Here is an 11,929-nt window from a genome sequence, read left to right as displayed (position 1 = left end):
AAAAAAAAAAAAAAAAAAAATCCAATCAAACAAACAAAAAACAAACAGTGATGAACGTAATTCCTGTGTTTTTGTTTTTGTTTTTTTTGTTTTTGAGACGGAGTCTTGCTCTGTCGCCCAGGCTGGAGTGCAGTGATATGACTTTGGCTCACTGCAACCTTTGCCTCCCGGGTTCAAGCTATTCTTCTGCCTCAATCTCCTGACTAGCTGGGACTACAGGCGCCTGCCACCACACCTGGCTAATTTTTGTGTTTTTAGTAGAGACGGGGTACACCATGTTGGCCAGGATGGTCTTGATCTCCTGACCTCATGATCCACCCACCTTGGCCTCCCAAAGTGCTGGGATTGCAGGCGTGAGCTACCGCGCCCTGCCGATTCCTGTTATTCTTAATTTGTTTACTTGGTCAATCCCCCATGTGTAGCTGCCTCCCATGCCCTCTGCAGTCCCCCATCCCGTTCCCATCCCCTTCTGACCCTTTATGGGCTCTCCCACCCCATGCCTTCTCTCTGCTAGGCCTGGTCTCCGCATGCGATGCCAGGACCCCCTCCTCATTCCGTGCCAACTGTGAAATCCCCTCTGGGGCGACCTGCCCCAGTGTAGGTCCCTGTCTTGTTCTACTTTGCCTAATGGCTTTAAGGTTTAATTGTTTAGAAAAAAGGAATATTCCATATTCCAGTGAAACTGTATTCCATTGAAAAACTTGCTTCTGTTGAAAAACTTGCTGTTTATTTTCTTTTCTCCGGTATTGATTGAGGTTTTATGTGGAGTAACCAGGGCAGGCTCAGCAAGGGACCCCAAGATGGATATACTTGGAGCGATTAGAGTATTTTTTGTGTGCCCTTTGATTAGGGGAATTGGTTGTGTGAGGTCAGGCCCAGTGGCTGGGGCGGAGGTTGGTGTTTAGCCCATAGGTCTCGACTGAGCCTTGGTAATGGAAAGCCGGCAACAGGAAGACTGTCCTTCTCGCACCTGCTGCATGGCTCAGAGAAGCTGCAACAACACCCTTTTCACCCTTTATAGGTTCAGGAGTTGGGGGTGGTGCTCTTGGAGCATTTCTCTAAGGATGAAATGAGAGTAGAAGGTGCCTTGCTAGCTCTGGTTAGGACTGCCCACAACCCATTCCCCCTGCAGGGACCCTTCCTTGTGCATGTCAGTAGAGCTTCCTAGAGCAAATAGATTTAAAGACTGTAGGTTTTCAGTTTCTAAAAAGGCAAAAATAGTTTTAACCTCAAAAGAAATCCTTTGGAGAAATCTTGCGTGTGAAGCAGGTAAGGATGGCGGTGCTGTGTCGAAACAAAGCTCCTGGGAAGCTGCCCGAGGGGATGGAAGCTGCCCGAGGGGATGGAAGCTGCCCGAGGGGATGGAAGCTGCCTGAGGGGATGGAAGCTGCCTGAGGGGATGGCCCTCTAAGGGTTTGAGCCCCTTCTCTGCCCTGGGGTGTGTGGTAACTTCCCCCACCTGAGGGCAGGCGGCCCCTCCCAGCCTTCACCTGCACCCTGCTGTGTGCTTTGTTTTCTTGTTCTTTTGCCAGCAGTTTGTTCTTCTTGGTCTATGCTTGGCTCAGGTAACCTTTTGCCTTGGGGTTTAATTTGGATTCTATTCTTCCTTGAGAGAGTCATCATTTCAGAAGTGTATGTGACTCCACGTCGGTCCACGGGAAGCCCCACAGCCTTGCTAGAAAGTGTGAGGTTGGAGCATCTCAGTGTAGCAGAATTGTCCTATATGGCTGTCACGAAGATACTGCGTGAAAGGCACTGGCGCCGTGTGCCCGTGTGTATGAGGCACTCAGTCAGTGTTGTGGTCATTAATGATATTCTAATCCTGTCAAGTCTGAGTTTAAATCTGCCTCGTCCAGGATGTGTAGAAATTGGAACCTGCATACATTGTGGGTGGGAAGAAATGATAACAGCCACCGTGAAAGGCAGCCTAGTGATTCCTCAAAAAACTAAACAGAGCTAACAGGTGACCTCCCAGCGACACGCCTAGGTGTGCACCCAGGAGAACTGAAAATATATGTCCGCACAGACACTTGAGGTGTGAATATTCATAGCAGCCCAAAACTGGTAACAACCCAAAGGTCCACTGACTGATGAATGGATAAATAAAATGTGATCTATCCATACGATGGAATATTATTCAGCATAACAAGGAATGCAGTACTGATCTATGCTATAATGTGGATGAACTTCAAAAACATGACAGCCAATGAAAGAAACCAGCCACAAAAGACCACAAACTATGATTCCAGGTACATGAAATGTCCACAACAGGGAAATCTATGTGGACACAAAGCAGATTTGTGGTTGTCTTGGGCTTGGGGTTTGGGAAGTGACTGCTGATGGGTACTGGTTTATTTTGGGGGTGATAAAAATGTTCTGGAATTAGATAGTGGTAGTGGCTTCACAACTTTGTGGATTCATAACCTCGTGAATATATTAAACACTGAATTGCACACTTTGTGTGGTATGTAAATTATAACTCAGAGAGGAAAAAAAAAGACTCAGAATTTCACCTTGTCATAAAGTAGAGAAATCCAAGCTGGCTACGGTGGCTCACGCCTGTAATCCCAGCACTTTGGAAGGAGCAGGAGGATCCCTTGGGTCGAGGAGTCCGAGATCAGCCTGGGCAACGTAGAGAGACTCTATCTGTACAAAACATTGTTTAATTTAAAAAAATATTTTTTAGAGAGAGCACTCTGCCCTCAAGAACCGTAAAGTTTCCTTGTCTCCTGTTCTCTGACTTTCTTGAGCACCTGCTCAGCTTTACAGACATTCAGACTGAGACGTCCCTCCCACTCCCATCCCCCTCTCCCTTTCCTATCTGCCTAACAGGGGAGGGTCTTCCTCCCCAACCCTGCAGCCCATTCCCTGCTCTCCTTTTCCTACCGCTGTGGTCCTTGGCAGCAGGGGTGGGGGTAGGGATGCATCCTGGTCATTGGGGTCCCCCAGGTCAGTTCAGCTGGACCAGTGCCTCTCAGCAAACACCACCTCCAGACCCCACCAGGAGAAGAGGCCTGGGTGCCACAGGGAGCAGGGCTGGGAGCATCTCAGAGCTGCTGGGCGGCCAGCCCCCTATCCCAGCATCCCGGGCCCTCTTGCCTTCGTCAGGCGCGGGGTGGATGCCCAGGTGGCAGTAGGCCAGCAGCAGAGGAAGCGAGGACACGGGGATGGCCACAGGCTTGCTCCCCGCTGGGCCCGAGGGCAAAGGTCAACCTTGCTGGACAAGGGCAGTTTTGTTGCTGGGTTCCTCCCACGCCTTGTAAACTTGAAGAGGCCCTTGCAGGGTAAATGGTGCTGTTTGACTTGCGTGTTTGCTTGAGGGATTTGTGGGGCTTCTTGGCCCTCTGCATGATTTATCTCAGAGGAAATGAGGCAGCCCTGGGGGAGGGGGCGCCATGGTTGAGAGCAGCAGACAGGTGTTTTGTCCGTATGTGTGTTTTGCTGGGGAGGGCCTCTGCCTGGCATCCCCATCTCTGGGTTTGGGCATTCTTCTAGGCTGTGTCAAGAATGCCCAGGAGACCCTGATGAGGCTTGGTTGGGGAATCTAAGTAGAGGGTGTTTTTGCATCTTTTTTCTTTACTAAAATAGTGCATATTCTTTGGTTAAAATAGAAAAAAGTCTTCAACCAATGTGGAAGGCAGCCACCCACCTCCTCAGACCCAGCCTAGCTTTGTGGAAATGACCATCCTCTGTGTAAACCATTGGGATGGATGTGGATCCTTGTAGACTTTTTTTTAAATGTCATATTTAATACTCGTATAGTTTTGTTTTTTGTTCCCTGAAACCTGCTTTCAAAACAAATATCCTACAATATATCATGGGTTTCCTTACGTTTTCTGTGAATTTGCACATCCAAAAAGGTCCTTGCTTGTTTTGTTGTCTGTCAGGTGTTAATCAAATTCTGTGTGGAGCGTCTTGGTGGTCAGCATCTTCCCATGTTACAAACCATGTTTCAGTGGACACACGTGTCTTTGTGCTCTTTTGCACACACGTTTTGAAGTTTGAGCCTTACAGGTAGAATTCCTGAGACCAGGGCAGTGCACATGTTCTCCTAGGTCCTGCCAATCTATTTGGGAAACCTCTCAGGCCCCAAGAGTCTTCTGTCTCCTCCTCCTTGCCCTTTCCCCTGTCTTTAAAATATACTTTCTCTTGTAATTCATGAAAGTCGATTTTCTTGTCCCAGGTATCCTGAATGAATGCCCTTTGATGGGCCTGAAAGAAGGAAGGAGAGGGGTTTCCTGGTTGCTGAGGGGCATCCCTTACAGAGAAGTCCACAGAGGAGTGTTCTGACCTGTGTGGGGTACAGGTAGGAGGGTTGGTCTCTTCCTGGCCTCCCTGCAGGGAGCAGCCCAGACTATGGCTGTCTTTGTGCCTCCCCAGTGTAACTTCCACCCCCTTCTCCTTAAACTCACAGGCCAACTGTCCTGTGCTCAGGCCGGCGGGGCGTCATCTCTAAAGACTGCTGCTTGCCTGAGGGGAGAAGTTGACTCTCAGGCCAGGCTCAGGGGCTCACACCTGTAATCTTAGCACTTTGGGAGGCCGAAGCCGGTGCATCACTTGAGTCTAGGAGCTCAAGACCAGCCTGGGCAACATAGTGAGACCCCCCCCCCCAATCTCTACAAAAAATAAAAAATCAGCCAGGTGTGGTGGGGCGTGCCTGTGATCCCAGCTACTTGGGAGGCTGAGGCAGGAGGCTCACTTGAGCCTGGGAGGTTGAGGTTGCAGTGAACTGTGATCACTTTAATTTTAGAATTCTGGGCCAAATTTAAATGTTCTCTCTTTCATTAGCCTCTGCTGGGAAGCTAAACATTTGACTGTAGTTAGAGGTGTGTGTGTGTGTGCACGTACATGTGGAAATACCTAGCACATAATCCTCTAATGTTAAGAGGGAAATATTCTAGACTAATAGATTTAGTTTTTCGGATTCTCCTGAGTTAACCGTGACCTGGTTCCCCAGCTTTGTTCAGAGGCTGTTGGTTACGTAGCACAGGCCTGGCACTGAGTCCTGCTTATAGAGAAAGGGTGAGAAGTGTTTGGAGGCCTGGGAGCCTCTTTGAGTATCTGGTTGCTGCACTGTGGGAACAGGTTATTCTGTTTGACTCCAAGGCTAGAGTGAGAACTGGAGGTTAGGAGTTGCAGGGAGGCGGAGTAGCTCGTGGTGAGCACGACCCTTTCCCAAGGAGCTTTCACCTGTGGAACAGGCCGAGGGTGGCGGTTATCGTGGTGGAAGCAGTATGGGGCCTGATCTCTCTCTCTCGGTCTTCTGACCCGAGTATCCCATCATGTTATGAAGGCTGAGGGGAGCAGCATAAAGGACCTCGAGGTCTGCGCTGGGATTTCCCTGACCCACCCTGTCGCACTGGGAATTTGTGGCCCACTCTCATGGCCCTTTCTGGCAGCCTGATTCCCACGGCCCTGAATCATCCTTGGATTGTCACACAGGCCTGGATCCAGGCCCCTCAAGGTTAGCCGTTCAGGGGACTGCAAAGAGAGTGAACCATGGTATAGACTCCTGATTCTGCCATGCACTGGTGGAGGTGGGCTCTGCTGGGCTACTGCCCAGAACCCGGCTTTGTATCATTTCAAGGCTGCCTTTGGAACGAGTTTGTTTCTGAGCTGGGAAGGCGGGAAGCCGCTGCAGGAGAGCATTGGCTCGTCTCCGCGCGGCTGCCACCTTGTGGGGAACTCAGGCAATGGGAGCCGCCTTTGTTCCCCAGCAAACCAGACAGACTCATTTGGAGCCAATGGGGTTCTCACTTGGCTTAGGGGATATTTAGAGAGTAAAACATTTGAGGTAATTTTTTTTTTTTTTGAGACAGAATGTTGCTCTGTCACCCAGGCTGGGGTACAGTGGCACAATCTTGGCTCAGTGCAACCTACGCCTCCTGGGTTCAAGCAATTTTCCTGCCTCAGCCTCCTGAGTAGCAGGGATTCCAGGTGCCCGCCACCGCGCCTAGCTAATTTTTGTATTTTTCGTAGAGAGGGTTTCACCATGTTAGCCAGGCTGGTCTTGAACTCCCAACCTTGTGATCTGCCCACCTTGGCCTCCCAAAGTGCTAGGATTACAGGCGTGAGCCACCGCGCCCAGCCTGAAGTAATCTTTAATTGGCATTTTTGAGGTATTGCTCACCAATCAGGGCAATCCAGTTTAGATGCTGGACCTTTCCAGACGTGAGTGGAAGGCATTGGTTGACCAGATTTCAGGAGTTTATTGACCGGATTAGGGTCATGGGTGAGCCCATTCCTTTTTTTTTTTTTTTTGAGATGAAGTCTCGCGCTTGTCACCCAGGCTGGAGTTCAGTGGTGCGATCTCGACTAACTACAACCCCCGCCTCCTGGGTTCAAGTGATTCTCCTGCCTCAGCCTCCCGAGTAGCTAGGATTGCAGGTGCCTGCCACCATGTCCAGCTAATTTTTGTATGTTTAGTAGAGACAAGGTTTCACCATGTTGGTCAGGCTGGTCTGAACCTCCTGATCTCAGGTGATTCGCCCACCTCGGCCTCTCAAAGTTCTGGGATTATAGGCATGAGCCACTGTGCCTGGCCAGGCTTTTTTTTTTTTTTTTTTTTTTATAAAGATGTAGAGCGGGCACTGTCAGTGAGGTTCTGGTTCTCAATGTGCATTCCTGTTTTGCAACAGTGATGCCATTTTACAAAACAGTGAAGATTTTGACCACCGGAAACACCTGTGTACTGCTTTTTAAAATAAATTCTATATTTTGGTGTCCTAGTGAGATTTCCCTTGAAAGAAAATGTTCCGCTTTACAAAAATAAATAAAGGAAAAAGAATGAACCTGAAATGAACCAATCCTCCCTCCCTCCCTTCCTTCTTTCCTTTTTCCTTCCCTCTGTTTCTCTCTTTCTCCTCCCCTTCCTTCCTTCCCCTCTTCTCTCCCTCCCTCCCTCCCATCCCTCCATTTCTCCCTCTTCCTTGACTTCCTCTTTAAGAGTCGACAGTCCTAGCATCTAATGCTTAGGCCTTAGAGGAAGGAGCTTACTTTCTTGTTGCTATGGTTCTGACTTTTAAATTAAGCCCTCTTTTGCTTTTTGTGTTTTTCATGTGTTTTGAGGGCTGACCCTAACTCCAAAGGGAATATTCCATCGTCCCAGGTTCTGGTTCTCTAGGCTGCAAACACTTGATAATCCAGGCCCCCACTGAATGAACCAGGGAATTCCTCGGCTGTTGGAGCTGGAAGGGCCAGACAAACTTACCTGGTCTAGCCTTGGCATTTGAGGAATCCGGAAGCTGAAACCCAGAGAGGTGGAGTGACTCACCCCAGGCCTCAGATCCCGTGAGGTGCTTAGCCGAAGCCAGCAGCCCCCTGGCAACCTCTTAACTCATCTTCTTGGTTTGGTTTTTCTCTATAACAGCACCCCAAATGAACTTTAGTGCCTGTCATTCAGAGTAGAATGCTGTCTAGCTTAAAACCCTCCACAGCTTCCTGTCTCACTCAGGAGACCGTCTTCACTGTGAGCCCTGCAGCCATGGCCACCCCCATGCCCATGCCCACTTCTCCAGGTCCCCTTTGAATCCACTTGCCGCTGTGCACTGGGCTCCTGCTACTCCGCCCTGTCCCTCCCCTCTCTTTATCTCTAGAACATGCCTGCAGGCCCTGCCTCTGGGCCTTTGCCCCTGCCCTCCCCTCTGCCCGGTGTGCTCTTCTTCGTTTGCCTCTGAATTCTGAAGTCACCTTCTTCAAGAAGCCTCTTCAGCCTTAGCCTCCCTCACAGTCCTCCACTCTGCTACTCAGATGGCTCTCTCCAGCCCATTATACTGTTTTATTTTTTATTTTCTTGATAGTTCTTACCTTGCTCTGAAGTTACTTTATTTGGCCTATCTGTGTGTCCACACCCTCCAAATTAGGATAAAAGGCCCACAGGTCACAGCCTCTTTCTATCCTGTCTGGCGTCACCAGCACCTAGAGCAGTGCTAGACATATTAGGTATTTGCATGGGATGCGAGGGTACCCTACACCATGGAGGGTCACCCTAGGGCTTTTGAGAGTCTTTAGGTCCGATTTACAAAACCTGATTCTGGGCTATGTGACTTTCTGGGAGGACTCACAAGATTCAGTATGTAATTATACTCAATGGCTGACATTTATTACAACAAACATACACAGAGCAAAGTCGGCAAAGGGGAAAGGCGCATGAGGCAAAGTCCAGAGGAAACTGGGCCTGAGTTTCCAGGAGTCCTCTCCTGGTGGAGTTTCACCAGATGCACTGAATTCCTCCAGAATGGAATCCCAACAACACCTGAGAAGTGCTGGCCTCCACGGAGGCCTGTTAGACACTCAGTGCCCAAGTGTCTTACTGGGGGCTGGTCATGTGGGTACCTCTGCCTAGCATGTACCCAGATTCTGTACTCCCAGAAGAAAGCAGGTGTTCAGCATAAGCCACTTTGTTTGTACAGGCTCAGTACCAGAGCTGCTTATATCACTGGAAGAAAGTTTTACATCAGCCTAGAGAACTGTTTACTGTTTGGGTTCCTAGACGCCATTCAGTAGGGTCAACCTTGCAAGCAGGTCTTTCTAAGGATATAGAAATCTCAGGTTAGCTGTGTTAACTGTTCTGCACAATACTTAGTAAATACTTGTGACTGAATGAATCTAAATGAATCAGCCCAGTGTGACTGCAAGGCCTGGAGAATTGGACCTCAAGACTCTCAGAAGCCCTAGGGTGACCCCCCCCTTGTCATCAGTCCCACCCTCAGACAGACAAAAGTGAGAGTGGGAGGTCTCTTCCACCACCTCCCCCAGACCCTTGGTAAGTGGGACTCTCTGGTCTCCAGGTGTTGAAGCACAATGGGTCATCCGAGATTCTCAACAAGCTGTATGACACGGCCATGGACAAGTTGGAGGTGGTCAAGAAGGACTATGACGCCCTGCGGAAGAGGTACAGTGAGAAAGTCGCCATCCACAATGCAGACCTGAGCCGCCTGGAGCAGCTTGGGGAGGAGAACCAGCGGCTGCTGAAGCAGACGGAGATGCTGACCCAGCAGAGGGACACGGCCATCCAGCTGCAGCACCAGTGTGCCCTCTCCCTGAGGAGGTAGGGCTAGGGCCACAGGGGCTGGGGGCAAATGGGTCCTGTAAGATTCCCAGCCACCTCCAGGTGATGAGAACAGCATGAGTTACTGTGCTTTTTCAATCAAAAAATGCTTCTGACCAGGAAACTTTTTTTTTTTTTGACACCGAATCTGTCTTGGGAATCATGGCTCCCTCCTCCCATCTGAACATCCCTGTTTACCTTCAGGTTCACAGACACCATTCAGTGGTTAGCCTTGCAAGCGGGCCTTTCTGAGGATGTAGAAATTTCAGGTCTGCTATATTAACTGCGCTACACAATTCTTAATAAATACTGGTGTGTTCTGAGCATCCTGTTTCTTTGGTCCCTGCCGTGTGCCTCTCCCCTCTGTGGCAGTCACCCACCTAGCAAATAGGAAAGTTAATTGTCTGGGGCGTGTGTCTTCTGTTATCTTTAGAGATGTGATATATGCCCTCAAACAGTGTTTTGTAGAGTACGTGCCTGTGAATCACCAGTTCTCTGGAGCATTTATCAGTTTCACATGAAAAGTGCTCTCTGGCGATAAATAGGTTTGAGCATTGCCAGGTTGAACCCAGACAGATGTCTCTGCGGCAGGACTTCTCAGAGCCTTCAGTGTGGTGGTGTGCAGTAGATAGACTCTCCAAGAGGCAGCCAAGATGCAGAGTTTCCCAAACATAAATCATCAGATAATATACTTTTTTTTGGGTAATGGAGCTCCATGCAGAACCGGCGTCTATGGACCATACTGAGAATTGCTGGTCTGGAGCCATGGGCTCTGATTTGCAGGCTGCCTGTGTGGAAGATGCCCCCCGGCCTGGAAGGACCGAGCTGTGCTCTTCGAGCGAACTTGATGACCTTGTCACAGGGCTGTACTGTTCGTATCTGTGAAATGAGGCGGTTTGACTAAATGATCGTTAAGGCCTCTTTATGCTGTTATCCTGGCATTGTTTTGTTTTTATTGTTTTTTAAAATTAATGTGGCTTGACTGTGGGAGAAATACGCTGTTGTTTCTAGTGGAGTGGAGGGCATGATGTCCTCAGTTCAACTCCTGGCATTTGTAAAGGGCTGAGAAAAATTCCAGGTCTGGGGGCACTGGTACTCCGTGACTTTTCTCTCTTGGGGGTGGAGAGAGTGACTTCACTTGAAACTTCACACTTGACTGCCCAGCACAGCAGAGCTGGCGGGAGGCAGCAGCGCAGCCGGCCACTGACCGGGCAGGGCCCCCGCCCCTCCCACGTCTCACCACCTCTCTCCCCAGGTTTGAGGCGATCCACCATGAGCTGAACAAGGCCACAGCGCAGAACAAGGACCTGCAGTGGGAGATGGAGCTGCTGCAGTCCGAGCTGACCGAGCTGAGAACCACGCAGGTGAAGACAGCGAAGGAGTCGGAGAAATACAGGGAGGAGCGGGATGCTGTGTACAGCGAGTACAAGCTCATCATGAGTGAGCGCGACCAGGTCATCTCTGAGCTGGACAAGCTGCAGACCGAGGTGGAACTGGCCGAGTCCAAGCTCAAGAGCAGCACATCTGAGAAGAAGGCGGCCAGTGAGGAGATGGAGGCGCTGCGGCAGGTAGGTGGGTGGGCCGGCGGCTGGCTTTCAGCCTCTCCTACAGCGTCCCGGGAAGAGGGGCTGCAGAGTGCATGGTGTCTGGATTAGAAGCCTCCTTCCCATTGGAGTAAAGGGCTTCTGATAGGAGGCCTAAGTGCAAGCTGGGTTATCAGACACCACCCAGGTAACTCCTGAGCTCATGCTCAATGCCCAGCTCTAGTCTGGATTACAGGGGACAAGGAGGGGGGAAGGCCCAGACATAGTCGTGGATACCTGGAGCTTACACACCAGGAAGAGTCAGATGACGCACACCGATACTCTCACACCCAAACCCATTGCTACGTAATTGCAGATCAGTCTCATGCTGAAAGTCAGTGATATCTCAAGGACTTGCTTATTATGAAGCAAGATACCAAGGCCAAGTTCCCAAAGCCATAGATACGTTAGGCCTCTTGCATCTGGAAGAGTACCCTCAGGGGCCCTTCTCTACCAGCAGTGTCATCTGATCGAGTCTGCTCTTGAAAAAGTATTTCAGGCTCCTGCTGGGAAGATGTGCTGGCAGGCTGAGCCTCCTAGTTCTTCTCCTGAAGCCTTGCTGTCTGGGGGCCACACCTCCAGGGTTGGGGGGCTGGGATGTTTGATAGCATTGGATTGGGCCACCTAGCTCAACTCCTGGGTGGCCAGTGTGGATTTTCTGCCTCCTTCCTACCAGTCAACCTCTCCTCATCGTGGAGCTCCTTGCCCTAGGTCTAGCTGAGCCCTGCTGGGGCTTGGATGGGCCCATGGAGATTCCCTTCAGTCTGTGTTGTGTGTGGCTCTGATTAGAGCTTTTAGACTTGATCACAGCAGATTTTTTTTCGTATCAGAATAGTTCTCAGATATTCACATCCCTCTATTCTTCTGCCTTTCTGTGCAGGTCAGTTAGAATGCAGCTTTCAAAGGTGGTTTATGAGAAGCAAAAAGCAAGGTGTTAAAGGTCAGGCAGATTGGCAGGGGTGGTATGCATTGGATCATTACTACCCGGTCCTGCCATACCAAGTGTGAGGCAGGTGATGCCTGATGGGTGACCAGCATGTCTTTCAACTGATACAACTCCTCTTCACACCCGGGCAGTGGTAGGGGATGTGGGGAATGCGTGAGACACAGGCCCCTTGCTGAGAGATGGCCCTCCTCAGTCATGTGGTCTCAAACCTCTCTAGGCCTCTATTTCTTTCTTTTTTTTTTATGAGACCGAGTCTTGTTCTGTTGCCCAAGCTGAAGTGCAGTGGCACAATCTTGGCTCACTGCAACCTCTACTTCCTGGGTTCAAGCAATTCTCATGCCTCAGCTTCCC

General features: G+C 50.1%; 1 protein-coding gene across 1 annotated transcript in view; it reads left to right on the top strand.

Moving 5' to 3' along the window:
- The window catches only part of DLG5 (discs, large homolog 5 (Drosophila)), a 136,569-nt gene that overhangs the window by 75,189 nt on the left and 49,451 nt on the right, over positions 1–11,929 (top strand). Inside the window, exons 6-7 of the mRNA XM_011928797.1 lie at positions 8,790–9,049; positions 10,305–10,617. Coding sequence (XP_011784187.1) covers positions 8,790–9,049; positions 10,305–10,617 — 573 coding nt within the window. The remainder of the gene's footprint in view (positions 1–8,789; positions 9,050–10,304; positions 10,618–11,929) is intronic.

Source organism: Colobus angolensis, unplaced genomic scaffold (genome assembly GCF_000951035.1).
Source record: "Colobus angolensis palliatus isolate OR3802 unplaced genomic scaffold, Cang.pa_1.0 Scaffold12, whole genome shotgun sequence".
In the NCBI taxonomy this organism is placed as follows: Eukaryota; Metazoa; Chordata; class Mammalia; order Primates; family Cercopithecidae; genus Colobus; species Colobus angolensis.
Note: the sequence above shows the minus strand (reverse complement) of the source record. Positions and strands in the feature narration are given on the sequence as shown.